At 44.4% G+C, this 17,191-nt stretch overlaps 1 protein-coding gene and 1 long non-coding RNA gene across 2 annotated transcripts in view; one reads left to right on the top strand and one right to left on the bottom strand.

The window, feature by feature from the left end:
* The window catches only part of LOC137570387 (uncharacterized), a 147,833-nt gene that overhangs the window by 49,604 nt on the left and 81,038 nt on the right, over window positions 1-17,191 (bottom strand). The window lies entirely within an intron of this gene.
* LOC137570385 (uncharacterized) lies at window positions 1,422-2,825 on the top strand. The gene is made up of 2 exons (XM_068279069.1): window positions 1,422-2,540; window positions 2,782-2,825. The coding sequence occupies exon 1, from the start codon at window positions 1,425-1,427 to the stop codon at window positions 2,247-2,249; it is 825 nt and encodes a 274-aa protein (XP_068135170.1). The 5' UTR covers window positions 1,422-1,424; the 3' UTR covers window positions 2,250-2,540; window positions 2,782-2,825.

Below are 17,191 nucleotides of genomic sequence, written 5' to 3'. Positions count from 1 at the left end.
GTGAAACTACTGACTGGGATGTTCCATTGCCTCCTGACAAGAAGAATCTGTGGGTAGAATGGAGAAACTCTCTAACAGCTCTGTCTAGCCTTAAAGTTGCACGCACATATGCTCCTGTGCCATCTACAGATGTCCAAGATCATACACTTTGTGTATTTTCTGATGCTTCAGTTAAAGCCATATCTGCTGTTGCCTATCTTAGAACCATAGACATTAAAGGACAATGCCACATTGGCTTTGTTATAGGCAAAGCAAAACTTGCACCACAGCCTGAGCACACGATACCCAGGCTTGAACTTTGTGCAGCAGTCCTAGCTGTTGAAATGGCTGAGCTAATCACATCTGAGATTGACATTGACCTTAAAAAGGCTGAATTCTACACAGACAGCAAAGTAGTCTTAGGCTACATCAACAACGAGTCCAGACGATTCTATGTTTATGTCAACAACAGGGTGCTGCGGATTAGGAAATCCACCAGTCCAGAACAGTGGCATTATGTGTCCACTGACAACAATCCTGCGGACCACGCTACAAGAGCTGTTGCAGCAAGTCATCTCAAAAATACAACTTGGTTCACAGGTCCTGCATTCTTGTGTAATTCCACTCCAGCAGTTCACCAGAACAACATGTTTGAACTAGTGGATGAAGACTCAGACACTGAGATCCGTCCACAAGTGTCTGCACTTCACACAGTGACACTCTTCAAGTCCTTTGAATCTCATCGCTTCAAGAGATTCTCTACCTGGAAATCACTTGTTAGAGCCATTACCTGTCTAGCTCACATAGCCCGATCTTTTCAAAGAACCAATTCGAATGATGCTAAGAAGTGTAAAGGTTGGCACCACTGTCAAGAGGTATACACCATAGCAGAACTCCAACACTCCAAGAACTTCATCATTCGCACTGTACAGCAGGAAATCTACACCAAAGAGATTGCCTGTATCACTAACAGCAAGTCTATCCCTAAAGACAGCTCTTTAAAGAAACTTGACCCATTCCTTGACAAATACGGTCTCCTGAGAGTAGGAGGTCGTCTTAAGCAAGCAAGTCTAGAGCCTGATGAAAGGAATCCTCTGATAATTCCCGGTCATCATCATGTTACAAGATTGATTGTACAACACTACCACTTCCAAGTCAAGCACCAAGGAAGACTGTTTACAGAAGGAGCTTTACATACTGCTGGATTGTGGATAGTTGGGGCAAAGAGATGTGTGAGTAGCATCATCTTCAGTTGCATCACATGCCGTAAACTTCGTGGTATGCTACAAACACAGAAGATGGCTAATCTGCCTGCTGATAGGCTCAGTATGGATCCTCCTTTCACCAATGTTGGACTTGACGTATTTGGGCCTTGGTCCGTCACAGCACGTCAAACTAGAGGAGGTCAAGCAAACAGTAAACGCTGGGCAGTTATATTCACCTGTATGACCATCAGAGCTGTTCACATTGAAGTCATCGAATCTATGGATACTTCAAGCTTTATCAACGCCCTTAGACGGTTTATTGCAATCAGAGGTCCTGTGAAGCATATTCGATCTGACAGAGGCACCAATTTCATTGGAGCTGCTAAAGAACTACAGATCTCTTCCAATGTTGATGCCAAGATTGTGGAAAGATACCTGAGTGATCAGGACTGCACTTGGACTTTCAACCCACCTCACTCCTCTCACATGGGTGGAGCTTGGGAGAGGATGATCGGCATAGCCCGAAGAATCTTGGATTCCATCTTTCTACAAGTAGGAACTGCAAGGCTCACTCACGAGAGCCTGGTAACCTTCATGGCTGAAGTCACAGCTATCATCAATGCTAGACCTCTGACTCCAGTTCTTAGTGATCCAGAAGAACCATTCCTTCTCACTCCTGCAACCCTCCTTACCCAAAAGACTGGCAAAGTGAGTCCTCCTCCTGGTGAGTTCAGCACTAAAGACATGTACAAACGTCAATGGAAACAAGTGCAGTGCCTTGCTGACACATTTTGGGACAGATGGAAGAAACAATACATCTCTACTTTGCAACCACGGAACAAGTGGCAGACTGTAAGGCCCAACCTGAAACCCGGCGATGTTGTTCTTCTAAAAGACTGCCAATTGCAGAGAAATGAGTGGCCTCTAGGACTTGTCACCAAGACGTTACCAAGTGAGGACGGAAATGTCCGCAAAGTAGAAGTAAAGGTCTGCAGACAGCAAGAGACCAAGTTGTTTCTCAGACCAGTGTGTGAACTCATTCTCCTATTATCCCCTACTAAATGATGGTGGTATCTGTTGATACCAGACGGGGAGTGTCATGTCTTGCAGACATCTTTCATTAAAATGGGTGCTAATCCATACAGGATTTATCCTGTGTTAGAATGAGGTAGGACAGCGCCACCTATTGACCACTGCATTACATTGTTCTCAGTTAAGTTCAGCCTTTCTGTTATTCCTCCTCCTCTGTGACCTCATGCACCAGACAAGAAGGGAGTAGCCTTCTAGAAGCTGCCATTTTCACATGCTCTCTGCTGAGGAATCTTCTCCGTGCTTCCACTAAAGGCTGCATAGCCGGTAAGGCATTCTTTCTTACTGTTTTCTATGAATCTGCATGACTAGTACTAGCTGTAGACATGTATTGTGTGTTATTTCTGTGTAGGCAGCTAGTTAGTAGTTCAACTGTATAGTGAGGCCTAGTCAGCTATCCATGCAGCCATGTTGCTGTGTGCACTAGTCTATCTACTGTATGCTGATATGTGATATGTTTATATGCAGTTCATGTACTTATTGCATCATTTCTGTTATTTGTTCACAGTTTCACACCAACTTACTTCAGCTCATTAAAGCTACAGATCATTACCTGGTCTCAATTTATTGAGTAGTAGGAGGGTGTTTATCTGCCTGCTAAGCTCCATACACGCCCCAGGGGTACACGTGGTAGTGAGGACAGGACAGGAGCTATGTAGATAAACTTTCTCAAGGCTAAAGCTCTGTACACATGCTAGGGCAGGGGTAGGGAACCTATGGCTCGGGAGCCGGATGTGGCTCTTTTGATGGCTACATCTGGCTCACAGACAAATCAGTAGGGATTTACTAAGCTACACTGCTCAAGCAGCGCAGCTTAACCTCCCTGGCGTTATGATTACTTTCGGCGCACGGCCGCAGGAGTTTTTTTTTGCCTATTTTCTTTTTCTGAACATGTAGCTAGCCTATGAAAAAAGAAGAAGAACCGAGAGCCCAATATGGTGTAGTATGTTAAGGCAATTGAATAATGGAACGAGTATAAATTAGATACTCACAAAGCAGGGTTACCTCCAGGCAACCACTGTATAAGCAGGTGAGGAGATTAGCCTGTCCTCACTCAGGATTAAGAAGTCGCTCTCTGTAGACTGGAAAACAAGAAGGGGAATCCCCCTCCACCAAGGGTGGATATAAGACGTGTTTATATTTGAGAACAGAGGCGCCAAAAGAATAAAAACAATATTTAAAAGTTTTAAAAAATTGCGTGGGAGGCAGTGGTGGACCTACCTCACGCAAGCAGACACAACAACTGTGTATTCAAACAAAGGGAATATTTATTGGTATACTCCAAAGGTAGATCGCAACGTGTTTCGCAGGTCAAGCCCGCTTCATCAGGCAAATACAGGACGGAGCACACAACTGGGGGTAAGAGGCAACACATTTGTACATTTCTGAACATACCGCACATGTAAAAACAACAATGAGCATCTTAAGGTGAGAAGAATTCGCTGTATGTGATTAAATCCCATAGGATCAATGGGAGGGAAAGAAGCACCAGGAGGGGGGGGGGGGGGGGGCAGGTGTCTATTCTTATGTGGAAAGGGAAAAAAGAAGGAAAAGAGGAAGAGGGAGGGAAGGGGAAAAAAAGAAAAAAACATTTTGGGTAGAAAAATAACAATATGGGGAGGAGGGGGGGACCCGGGGGGGGGGGGGGGGGGAAAGGGGAGGGGGATAACAAAACGGGGTGATTTACAGCATATGTGTAAAAAAGCAGCAGATATATATCCATGTAAACATGGAGTAATTGTCAGATAAACAGTTCTAGACACATTTAAATACATATATAAATTTTCACAAACGCATCGGAGTGCGTGTGTGTGTATGCGTGTACACAGTGTTACAGAGGTGGGGGGGAGAAATAAACCTGTCTTAAAATATAGATAGTGCTAGTCATAGTTAGAAAAAGCATTCAAGATTAAATAAAGTGAGTAACTTACCAGCAGTATGTCCAGGTAGCACTTGGCGCCTCAGTGACCAAGTGCTACTGAAGTGCTGTTTTTATAGTAGTAAATCCCACCCCTTAATTCATTAGCATATGGGGCGGGCGCTTGGTTTCCCGCCATGCATAATTACGTCATTACGCAATGCGCGCATGCGTATATTTGACGCGTCATTGCGTCCCGGGTATGCGTATTTGACATCCGACAGTGGCACATGCGTATTTTCAAGTCGCCATGCGTAGGGCAGCGTGGGAACAGATGTTGCGTCAAAAAAGACGCATGGGGGTGCGGATTTATCTGTCAATGTTATAAATTGGGCCATAAAAATTCTGGTTATCACTGTATGCAAATGTCCCTGTAAATTCCCGTGTCATAATATAATATAAAAGACATTAGGCTATCGGGATAAGGACCATAAAAAATTGCAATAATAATAATAATAAAGATTGGTTGAAATAGTGGTAATGATAAAAGAAATTAGAAATATCCGTAAAATTATCATGACAAAGTTAAGAAGATATAATAAAAACAAACAATAAGAAAACACACACAAATAAATAAGAATAAAAGATGAAAGTACAAAGAATTAAAAACTCGAACGTATGACGAGGACCGATAAAAGAGGCGACTGGGTAAAAAATAATATTGATACAATATGATTAGTGGATTTTTTTCGAATTGTTCGTTGAGTCCTTCAGGAATGAGGGTCCTCAACATTTGTATCCAAAACATCTCTCTCGCTTTCAATATTTCAAAAGCATTGTGCAGTTGTTGGTCAATGGTTTCTATAAGTGTTATATGGAATAGTGTGGGGTCATTGTGGTGGTGAGTGCCAAAGTGTCTGGAAACGCTGTGCAGGGGAAAGTTTTTTAGTATATTTCTTTTGTGTTGTCCAATCCGACTCCGCGCCGGTTGTGTGGTACGGCCCACGTACTGGAGGTGACAGGGACAGGAGATAATGTATATGACGTATCTTGAGGTACAGGTTATCGGGTGTTTGATTGGATAATTAATCTTTGTGGTGTTGGAGCAAAAAAAGTTGGTGGCATTAATAAACGGGCAGGCTTTACATCTGGTGTTGTTACATGGGTAGCATCCTGGGGTATGTTTTTGCTTTGGATTTGTGTTGGCTGTAGGTGTTCGGAGTTTACTGGGTGCTAGAAGGTTACGCAAATTTGGGGCTCTCCTGAAGGTAATTTGGGGTTTTTGAGGAATTGATTGTCGCAGATAGGGGTCTTGTAATAGAATGTCCCATCTGTTTTGTAAAATTGTACGGATTTGGGGGTGTTGGGCGCTGAACCGGGTAATAAATCGGGGGCAATCTGCAGTGGGCAGTTTGGTGTGACATTGGTTTGGATTATGTGGTGGAACGGTTTTTGCTTTGAACTTTGCATCTTTAATGAGTTTTTTAGGATATTTTCGTGCCAGAAATTTGTTAGTGAGGAAATCTGATTGTGTGTTGTAATCTGAAATGTCCGTACAGTTTTTGTGTATCCTTCTGAATTGACTATATGGTGTATTGATGATCCAGGGGCGGTGATGGAAACTCTCGAAATGAATGTAGTTGTTGGCATCCACCGGTTTAAAGTATGTTTTGGTTTTGATGGTGTTGGATTCTATGAACAGTGTGAGATCTAGATATTCAATACTGGTGGGATCATGTTGTGATGTAAATTGTAACCCAGCTGGGTTAGAATTTAGATAATTGATGAAGAGGGGGATGAGGTCGATGTTTCCTTGCCAGATGAAGATAAGATCGTCTATGTACCTTTTGTAGAATACTATATTGCCAGAAAAGGGGTTATTGGCTTGTAGTTTTTGTAATTCTAGGAGTCCCATTGATAAATTTGCATAGGAGGGGGCGAATGACGAACCCATAGCTGTACCATTGGTTTGTTGATAAATTTTGTCTGTGAAGGAAAAAACATTGTTCTGTAAAATAAATTCTGTGCATTGGACTAGGAAAGATTGTTGACTGTGGGGCATTGCCGGATTGGTAGACAGGTAATGTTTGATGGCTGAAATTCCGTAGGAGTGTGGTATATTGGTATATAATGACATTACATCACAAGTGAGCCAAACATAATTGTCTTGCCAGGTTATGGGAGTAAGAAGTTCAATGAGGTGTGCAGAGTCTCTGAGGTAGGAGTTGAGTGATCCTACATGAGGTTGTAGATGCTGGTCCACAAACCGTGATAGATTGCTAGTCATGGAATTTATACCGGATATGATGGGGCGTCCTGGTGGTTTCACTAGGGATTTGTGTATCTTGGGGAGGTAATAGAAAAACGGAGTTATTATTATTATTATTGCAATTTTTTATGGTCCTTATCCCGATAGCCTAATGTCTTTTATATTATATTATGACACGGGAATTTACAGGGACATTTGCATACAGTGATAACCAGAATTTTTATGGCCTAATTTATAACATTGACAGATAAATCCGCACCCCCATGCGTCTTTTTTGACGCAACATCTGTTCCCACGCTGCCCTACGCATGGCGACTTGAAAATACACATGTGCCACTGTTGGATGCGGAAAAAAATACGCATACCCGGGACGCAATGACGCGTCAAATATACGCATGCGCGCATTGCGTAATGACGTAATTACGTATGGCGGGAAACCAAGCGCCCACCCCATATGCTAATGAATTAAGGGGTGGGATTTACTACTATAAAAACGGCAGTTCAGTAGCACTTGGTCACTGAGGCGCCAAGTGCTACCTGGACATACTGCTGGTAAGTTACTCACTTTATTTAATCTTGAATGCTTTTTCTAAGTATGACTAGCACTATCTATATTTTAAGACAGGTTTATTTCTCCCCCCCCCACCTCTGTAACACTGTGTACATGCATACACACACACGCACTCCGATGCGTTTGTGAAAATTTATATATGTATTTAAATGTGTCTAGAACTGTTTATCTGACAATTACTCCATGTTTACATGGATATATATCTGCTGCTTTTTTACACATATGCTGTAAATCACCCCGTTTTGTTATCCCCCTCCCCTTCCCCCCCCCCGGGTTTCCCCCCCCCCCTTCCCCATATTGTTATTTTTCTACCCAAAATGTTTTTTTTGTTTTTTTTCCCTTCCCTCCCTCTTCCTCTTTTCCTTCTTTTTTTCCCTTTCCACATAAGAATAGACACCTGCCCCCCCCCCTCCTGGTGCTTCTTTCCCTATTCTTTCCCTCCCATTGATCCTATGGGATTTAATCACATACAGCGAATTCTTCTCACCTTAAGATGCTCATTGTTGTTTTTACATGTGCGGTATGTTCAGAAATGTACAAATGTGTTGCCTCTTACCCCCAGTTGTGTGCTCCGTCCTGTATTTGCCTGATGATGGCTTGACCTGCGAAACGCGTTGCGATCTACCTTTGGAGTATACCAATAAATATTCCCTTTGTTTGAATACACAGTTGTTGTGTCTGCTTGCGTGAGGTAGGTCCACCACTGCCTCCCACGCAATTTTTTAAAACTTTTAAATATTGTTTTTATTCTTTTGGCGCCTCTGTTCTCAAATATAAACATGTAGCTAGCCTAGCACTAGCTACATGCTTCCACCCTCCCTCGCGGCGTCCGCCCAGCCCCTCCGATCGCCGCCGGCGCATAATCCCAATAGGAAATCCCGTTCTGAACGGGATTTCCTGTATGGGCTTCCCCCGTCGCCATGGCGACGATCGCGATGACGTCATCAATGTCATTGACGTCGTGACGTCAGGGGGAGTCCCGATCTACCCCATAGCGCAGCCTGGCCGTGATTGGCCAAGCTGCGCAAGGGGTCTGCGGGAGGGGGGCCTCTTTCATGGCGGGTAGCGGTAGCATGCACCACTAACTTACTCACACTCCCCCTAAAACTAACGGCTGCTCTAATTGTCCCACTCTGGGTCCTTTCAGGTCTAGTGACTTTGTAGGACGAGATCCCCGCAGTTTTATTGGCCCAATAAGCTGCCTGTCACTTACCTGGTGGATCAACTGTATACACATAATCAAAGCAACAGGGAAGTGAGCTCTCTGCTGCGCATGCCAGTTTGAAACATATTGTATGGCTCTCAGGAAAGTACATTTGAAAATATGTGGCGTTTATGGCTCCCTCACCCAAAAAGGTTCCTGACCCCTGTGCTAGATGAAACATGGCTGAGGTGGACAATAGTGACAGCCTCTGGTGAAAATCTAGTGTGTGTATAGCAACACCCAATGCCCCCCTCCCCCCCCCAATGATCAGAGCGGTGGATCAACTCTGTCAAACGCTGTTCAAGAGCATTGTTCTCCCCCACACACCCGCCCACTGTGTGACTCCCTTCATGGTCCACCCTGTTGTCCCTCCTCCCCTTTCCCCCACTCTGTGGTCTATAGTTGCAGTAAATCTAGGCCATTACCTATGTGGCCTGGGAACTATAGCCTTAATACCAGCCACACCCCACTTACTTACTGTAGCAGGGATAATAACCAGCTAAGACCAGTTCACTTCACCAAAATTAGCCCCACCCTCTATTAACACTCACCGTAAGCAGTAGGGATGGTTGGAAATGCCGACCTCTGATTCCATTGGAATTTTGCATTCTAACAAGTGTCTTTCCGATTTCCGTGGAATACCATGAAAATCAGAATTTCCTATTTCCACTGTTAATAAAGGCAATTTAAAAAAATGTTTGGGCTCCATTGCAAGTTTTACATTGGGCCCCTCAAGCACTCTATACATACAGTTGATATATCTGCCAAGGATGAGAGGTGCAAGAAGAGAATGGGGAACAGTTTGTTAATCATTACATCATTACTACTATCCAAAGCATCTGTGGAAGTTATCATTACCACCACAGGATCAAAAAAGAGCTAATGCTGCGATTGAGGGAGGGCCCCGGTGCAGTTGCAACCTTTGGCTCTATTATTGCTATGCCACTGTCTCTTCAGCCCGACTCATCATCAACTTCTCCTCTCACTTCTCTAACCCACTCTGCCCCTCCATTGAATGCCGGCCACACAAAGGATATAATTCAATATCCTAACCATCACTTACAAAGCATTATACAGAGTGGACCCTAGGACGCTAACTGGCCATCAAGCACCACAATATCACTATGCACAACTGTTCTACCCCTTAGGCCCTCAGATTCAGAGCTGGATCATCCACAAGGCAATCCTAGGCAGCTGTCTGGGGCCTGAAGAGAGTCTAAGAGGTGGATGCTAGCCCAACCACATCTTAGGGCTGGTTCAGACGGACGTCTGTGCAGCGTTTTTAAACACCACGTTTAAACGCCCGCGTTTTTTGTTCCAAGAACGCTAGCGTTTAAGCGTTCAGCTTTCAATGGCTTTTGAAGGCGTTTAATAGCTTTCAGCCAGAAGCGTTTTGTGTGCGTTGCATTTTCTGGGCTTTTGCTGGCTTTGACAGGAAGGTGGGGTTTGGGAAAGGAAGTGGGCGTTTTTAAAGGGAAAGTGCTTGTTTACATAGGGAAAGTGCTTATTTAGAGGAAATGTTTTTTTTTTAAAGGGAAATTGGTTTTTTTTTAAAGGGAAATGGCTTTAATTGGGGGATATTTAAAGGTAAAGGACTTGTTTACATAGGGAAAGTGATTATGGAGAGGAAATGGTTTTTTTTTTAAAGGGAAATTGGGGTTTTAAAGGGAAAGGGCTTTAATTGGGGGGTATTTAAAGGGAAAGGACTTGTTTAGAGGAAATGGGTGTTTTTTTGTGACCTTCAGGAAGCAGTGCACATTGAACAAACAAACAAACACATTGTTCTTTGAGAAAAAAAGTTTTTTTTTTATTACAAACGTAACAAAATAGAATATTAAAATATATAAACGTTAACCGTACAAATGTACATTTCAAAAATCCAAAAGTGCAGATGCAGACCCACTAGAAAACTCTAAAAAAAAGAAAATGTACATATTTTTAAAGTGAGGCACAGGAGGAGAGCCTCTGAGGAGGCTAGTGGCGGATAGCCTGAGAGGGCACATAGCACCCAAATACTACATTCTACTTACATTGGACAGTGAGGCACAGGCGGAGAGCCTCTAAGGAGGCTAGTGGCGGATAGCCCGAGAGGCCAGATAGAATTGTGACTGAGGTAGAGAAAGTCCATCACCTCATGGGGGACCCTCTGCCTGTGGCCTGGGGAAGACCGAGCCTCACCCCAAGACACATACAGATGGTCCTACCATGGGGGGATGGACCATCTCCACATCAGCCACACATGCTGTAAAGAGTCATATATCATCTATGATAGGTGTTGAACTTCTTGATTGTAGTTGTAACGAGGCAGATACAGCCTCTGCTGTGCTGCGCTCTAAGCTTGCGACGGTGACAGATGAGGAACTGGCCTGTCCCATTCCTTGACCCTGCGTGTTGCAAGTTTGTGGCATTTGGGAGTAGGGGTACCAGCTTTGTTGTGGAGGTACCATGTGGCTGTAACCCCCTGTTGCATAATACGGTGGCACCGGTTCCTGCAATACGTTTGTAGCCCAACTCTCCCTAGGAGGGACACTAGAAGTCTTCATGTTCATGACTAAATTAAACAGTCGTTGTTTCATCTCGTCCCATTTATCTCTGGGAACCTCCCGTGCTTCCTTTCCTAGTGCCCTAAAAAAAGTGCCGAGACTGTCCGCCGGTTGAATCAGTTGCGCAACATTAGTTTCAACAGTCTTGATCATAGCCAACACATCCACATTTGCCTCTGGTTGTCTGACATTTCTGGCCCTGTTTCTTCTGGAGGTGGATACTACCGGTGATCTTGGCCTTTGACCACTGCATGATGTTGCCACTGTGCTCTGTGTATTATTTCCGGTGTCTTCCAGGGAGTCCTCCTCAGTATCCAGGGTCTCAGTGGAGGATCTCACAGAAGTGTTGGCAGATGGAACACTTAAAGAGACTCCGTAACAAAAATTGCATCCTGTTTTTTATCATCCTACAAGTTCAAAAAGCTATTCTAATGTGCTCTGCCTTACTGCAGCACTTTCTGCTATCACAGTCTCTGTAATAAATCAATGTATCTTTCCCCTGTCAGACTTGTCGCCTGTGTCTGGAAGGCTGCCAAGTTCTTCAGTGTTGTGGTTCTGCTATGAACTCACCCTTCCAGGCCCCTGTAAGCACACTGCCTGTGTATTATTTAGGATTAGAGCAGCTTCTCTCTTCTCTCTTATCTTTTACAAGCTGGATAAATCGTCCTCTGAGCTGGCTGGGCTTTCACATACTGAAGAATTACAGACAAGGGCAAAGCTGTTTGCAGGAAGAAACAAGCAGCCTGAAACTTCAGTGCATGAGAACAGGGGGAAAGAAACACCCAAATGATCTCTTGAGATTCAAAAGGAAGGCTGTATACAGCTTGCTTGTGTATGGATGTATTTTCTATGTGTGGACATACTGTACATCAACCTACTTCCTGTTTTGGTGGCCATTTTGTTTGTTTATAAACAAACTTTTTAAAACTATTTTTAAGCACTTTTAATGCGGCGAGGAGCGGCGAAATTGTGACAGAGGGTAATAGGAGATTCCCCTAACGCACTGGTATGTTTACTTTTGTGCGATTTTAACAATACAGATTCTCTTTAAGCCTTCTTCCTCCTCATGTTCCTCCTGTGCCTCACTGCGTTGGACATTTGTAGTGGTTCTGCAAGGGCAACATAACAAAAAAGAATATAGTTTAATAAATTATCAAAAAAACATGCTCTACTCCAACAATTGCCATATCATGTAAGGTTCTGTAAACAACTCTAAACTTCTGAAAAATAATCATGAGGATGTTAAAAACTACCAGCCAGGTTAATTGTACTCAACCCCGCAAACTGCCAACCTGACTGCTGTCCAGAAGGGCACACAAAGACATTTATTTACGAATAGGCTGTTCCCAGAGTGCTGTATCAAGGCACCTCAGTGGGAAGTCTGTGGGAAGGGGAAAATTTGAAAGAAATGCTGTACAATGACAATACATGACCGGAGTCTTTGGAAAAATGGGCAGAAGGACCGATTGTAGAACTTTGGGAACTACAAAGCAAGTATTGAATTTGAATGAACATAATTATTTGGAGTTTAATTTTTAGCACTTTGTTTTCATTCCTCAGATACAAATTTTTTTTTTTTTTTTTATAGAAAGTTTGATTGCTCGCTATAATCCTAACTATTCAATGTGACAGGTTATATTTTTCTTTTTTTATTACCTTCTGCTCTCCATGGTGCTCCTCAGGAAACTCAATTCAGCGAACAGTGGATGGTACCTATAAGTACTCGGAGTCTGTCCACTTCTGCTTTGTCTGCTCTCTCGTAGATCCTTCGAATAGCGATCACGGATTGATTTCCATTTTTTTTTCACCATTTTTACTGGAATACAAAAAAAATAAAAAAAAAATACAAATGTGCTATCATACATATCTACATAGGCAGTACAATATATTGAGTGGACATGAGGGATTACAATGCTTTCACTGGGCCTGAGGTGTGGTACAATGCACATGCAGTGTGGCACATTGAGGCCTGAGGTGTGGTACAATGCACATGCAGTGGGGCACATGGAGGCCTGAGGTGTGGTACAATGCACATGCAGTGGGGCACATGGAGGCCTGAGGTGTGGTACAATGCACATGCAGTGAGGAACATGGAGGCCTGAGGTGTGGTACAATGCACATGCAGTGGGGCACATGGAGGCCTGAGGTGTGGTACAATGCACATGCAGTGGAGCACATGGAGGCCTGAGGTGTGGTACAATGCACATGCAGTGTGGCACATTGAGGCCTGAGGTGTGGTACAATGCACATGCAGTGGGGCACATGGAGGCTTGAGGTGTGGTACAATGCACATGCAGTGGGGCACATGGAGGCCTGAGGTGTGGTACAATGCACATGCAGTGGGGAACATGGAGGCCTGAGGTGTGGTACAATGCACATGCAGTGGGGCACATGGAGGCCTGAGGTGTGGTACAATGCACATGCAGTGGGGCACATGGAGGCCTGAGGTGTGGTACAATGCACATGCAGTGGGGCACATGGAGGCCTGAGGTGTGGTACAATGCACATGCAGTGGGGAACATGGAGGCCTGAGGTGTGGTACAATGCACATGCAGTGGGGAACATGGAGGCCTGAGGTGTGGTACAATGCACATGCAGTGGGGAACATGGAGGCCTGAGGTGTGGTACAATGCACATGCAGTGGGGAACATGGAGGCCTGAGGTGTGGTACAATGCACATGCAGTGGGGAACATGGAGGCCTGAGGTGTGGTACAATGCACATGCAGTGGGGCACATGGAGGCCTGAGGTGTGGTACAATGCACATGCAGTGGGGAACATGGAGGCCTGAGGTGTGGTACAATGCACATGCAGTGGGGAACATGGAGGCCTGAGGTGTGGTACAATGCACATGCAGTGGGGAACATGGAGGCCTGAGGTGTGGTACAATGCACATGCAGTGGGGAACATGGAGGCCTGAGGTGTGGTACAATGCACATGCAGTGGGGAACATGGAGGCCTGAGGTGTGGTACAATGCACATGCAGTGGGGAACATGGAGGCCTGAGGTGTGGTACAATGCACATGCAGTGTGGCACATGGAGGCCTGAGGTGTGGTACAATGCACATGCAGTGGGGAACATGGAGGCCTGAGGTGTGGTACAATGCACATGCAGTGGGGAACATGGAGGCCTGAGGTGTGGTACAATGCACATGCAGTGGGGAACATGGAGGCCTGAGGTGTGGTACAATGCACATGCAGTGGGGAACATGGAGGCCTGAGGTGTGGTACAATGCACATGCAGTGGGGAACATGGAGGCCTGAGGTGTGGTACAATGCACATGCAGTGGGGCACATGGAGGCCTGAGGTGTGGTACAATGCACATGCAGTGGGGCACATGGAGGCCTGAGGTGTGGTACAATGCACATGCAGTGGGGCACATGGAGGCCTGAGGTGTGGTACTGCACATGCAGTGGGGCACATGTAGAAACCATACAATCAGAGCATACAGAGATCCACAGTGTACTTACAAATGTTGTCTCTAGTGGATGCGCTGAACTGAGCGTACTCTTCAAAAAAATGAGTGCAGACAGCGTCCCATGCTCGAGCTTTGCGGACATTATTACTATAGCCCGCGCTGCTGCAGTCCCAAATCGCTGGATGGGCATGGATTTGCTCCACGAGTTCCCCAAGCTCAATCCTGCGCTCTGCTGCTGCCGCCATTGCTGCCATGTGACAGTTCCTGTCGCTGTGCATTCTGGTTCCTTCTTCCCAGCCTCCTTAGCCTCCCTGGCCCCTCCTCCAGACACCTTCACAGACTTTCACTGGCTTTTGCGTGCTTTTGATCGCGTTCGAACGCAACGCGACCAGACGCAACCGCCTGCCAGAAGCAGCATGTAGCTTTCAAGTCTAGACGCGACGCGGGGATCTACCGCCAGGTGTTTATGAAAGCTTGCAAAAGCTTGCCATAAACGCTCCCATTCACTTGCATGGGAGGGCGGTAGATCCCAAAAAACGCTGCGTTTGAAACGCCGCGTTAAACGCAGCAAAAACGTCCGTCTGAACCATTAGCTAAAAAAAAAGCTAAATGACCATTAGCGGTGGGCAAAATTGTTATCTTGCCCAGGGCCCCATCTCATCTTAAAGGAACACCATTGATTAACATGTTTTTAACTTGGGATTGAGAGAGTTCCTGGTAAATAATGATGTATTGTATACATTTCACTCGCTTATCTCTTTTGTTTACTGTATCAAATTCCTTTCACTCTTAACTGAAAGCTGAGTCTGCTCAAATCTGACGGCAGAGTGAACCATGAGCGGTGGGTGAATTACTTCACAGTACATCTGTTAACCCTGTGTGTGTGAGAGTGTCCTGTGTCTCTGACTGAAGTGTTGCGTGCAAAAGTCTGCGTTATCAAGCGCAAATGTCCACAATCGCGCGACTTTGTGCGCACAAGTCCGCGAGCGGCACTGCACGTGCTAACTGTTTAGCACACCCGTGCTAACAGTTAGTACCAGTTTGTGAATCAAGCCCTTAGTTTGATAGTGTTCCTTTAATTCATGTCTGTCTCTGAATGTAGGCTTATTTGGGCAGGGATGTCTTTCCCCTAAAGTCTTTTGATTAAGGAGGGTCAAAATTGCAAATACGCTGAAATTCCAAAAGTTAGCATGGAATTCCAAACAAATCTCAAATTTTGTGGATTCCAAATTTGCATTGCGAAATCGCAAAGTTGTAATTGATTGTAATATATTTTTCCTAAACATAGGTTATAATTTCGTTTTGAATTTTCGCATAGAATTTTTCGCATTCATGTCCCTTGAACATGCAGGAGAAACTTTCAATTTCTGTAGTAGAATTCAGAATTCCACATAATTTGTTCATATCTAGTTTAACCTTTACATACTGTGCATTGCTGACTTGATCAACTGTGTATTATCTATTAACTGTAACTGTCAGCATGGTGTTTCTCTATTGTACAGCGCAAAAAAAAAGATGCTGCCTGGTGCTATAAAAATGAAAAATAATAAACATTTTAACATTCTCCACTTACAACCAGGAGGTTGTCTGTAAGTCTCTGGATTTTTACATATAGTACAAAGGCCTTGTTTCCATCTGTTTGTTTGTTGTTTTCAACATGCTTCTCATTTGTTTTCACGGGCGGTTTTGTGGAGGTAAATGACCACATCGGCGCTCATCGTTTCATCGCTGTCCATCCAGATGATCCCAATGTTCGCTGTTGTCTGCCTGGCGCTTCGCCGATCCTGAAAGCAACATGTAGCTTCCAGGATTATTTACTGTTCTGTTTACTCGGGATAACAAATGCAGCACGCCGGGAAGGCATACATTTGAAAAAGTCGCGAGCTAATTTAGGCGCGATGTTAAGTAACAATATTGCTAACAATTTAACAAAAAACAATTAAATTGCGGTGTTACGTTATCTGTAAGTTTACGAATAATGTATAACCTATCTATAACCTAACCTCTCCCTACTCTCACACAGAGCCCTCCCCTTGTGGTGCCTAACTCTAAGACCCCCCTCTGTTGGTGCCTAATCCTAAGACTCCCCTGGTGGTGCCTAACCCTAAAACCCCCCTGTTGGTGCCTAACCCTAAGACTCCCCTGGTGGTGCCTAACGCTAAAACCCCCCTGTTGGTGCCTAACCCTAACCCCCCCCTGTTGGTGCCTAACCCTAAGTCCCCCCTGGTGATACCTAACCCAAAGACCCCCCTAATGGTTCCTAACCTTAACACCCTACAATCCCTGATAACAATAAATTGATACATTTCAATTGAATCATAGCCGCCAGCTAAATAACGTAATGGCTATTGATATTACGATAAACAACAATTGTGCCTAAACTGCCTATATATTACGATAAATAACAATTGCGCCTATTTTTGGCCGCAACTTTTTTAACTGCTCCTCTGCCACGGGCAGCTGGTTCAGACGTCCCTCGGAACCAGCCTTAAACTACTTACAACAGCTTATGCAATAGTGTAACATGTACCAACAAAAATAAGTAATTACAAAAACAGTACTGTGTATTTTATACAGGGTGACAGCTTGGTTTGTATGTCTGCAGTGCTGTTTGGAGTCATTTAGGGACTGTCTGTCCCATACATTTTTAGATGTGGTTTTCTAATTGATTTATATCATAAGTCCACTCCAAGAAAAAATAACTATCTTTCAGAAGACAGCTGTCATCCAAAACAACTGATGAAAGGGCTGCTGAAATGTCAGTATATGAGGGATGGGAGATTTACTTCAAATGCTGATCTTTACCTGAAGCAGGCTGCAAAGCTTACTCAGAACTTCACCTGCCTCTAATAGGGCTGTGTGCTGCAAATGTTACAGACTGAGCTAGCTGATTGGAAGGAGATAGCCTGAGAGGTGTCAGGATAAAGTTCAGAACACAGATAGCAACAAAAATATTCTACCATTTGCAGACAGTCCAAGGTTTTAAAAGATTTATTAAAGGAGCACTACAGCGAAAAACTGTAAAATTAAAAATATGTGCAAACATATACAAATA

The sequence above is a fragment of the Hyperolius riggenbachi genome, chromosome 4 (assembly GCF_040937935.1).
Source record: "Hyperolius riggenbachi isolate aHypRig1 chromosome 4, aHypRig1.pri, whole genome shotgun sequence".
In the NCBI taxonomy this organism is placed as follows: Eukaryota; Metazoa; Chordata; class Amphibia; order Anura; family Hyperoliidae; genus Hyperolius; species Hyperolius riggenbachi.
Note: the sequence above shows the minus strand (reverse complement) of the source record. Positions and strands in the feature narration are given on the sequence as shown.

Excerpts from the sequence above, each read along its gene's own strand:
- LOC137570385 (XM_068279069.1), top strand. The coding sequence starts at position 1,425 with ATGACCATCAGAGCTGTTCACATTGAAGTCATCGAATCTATGGATACT.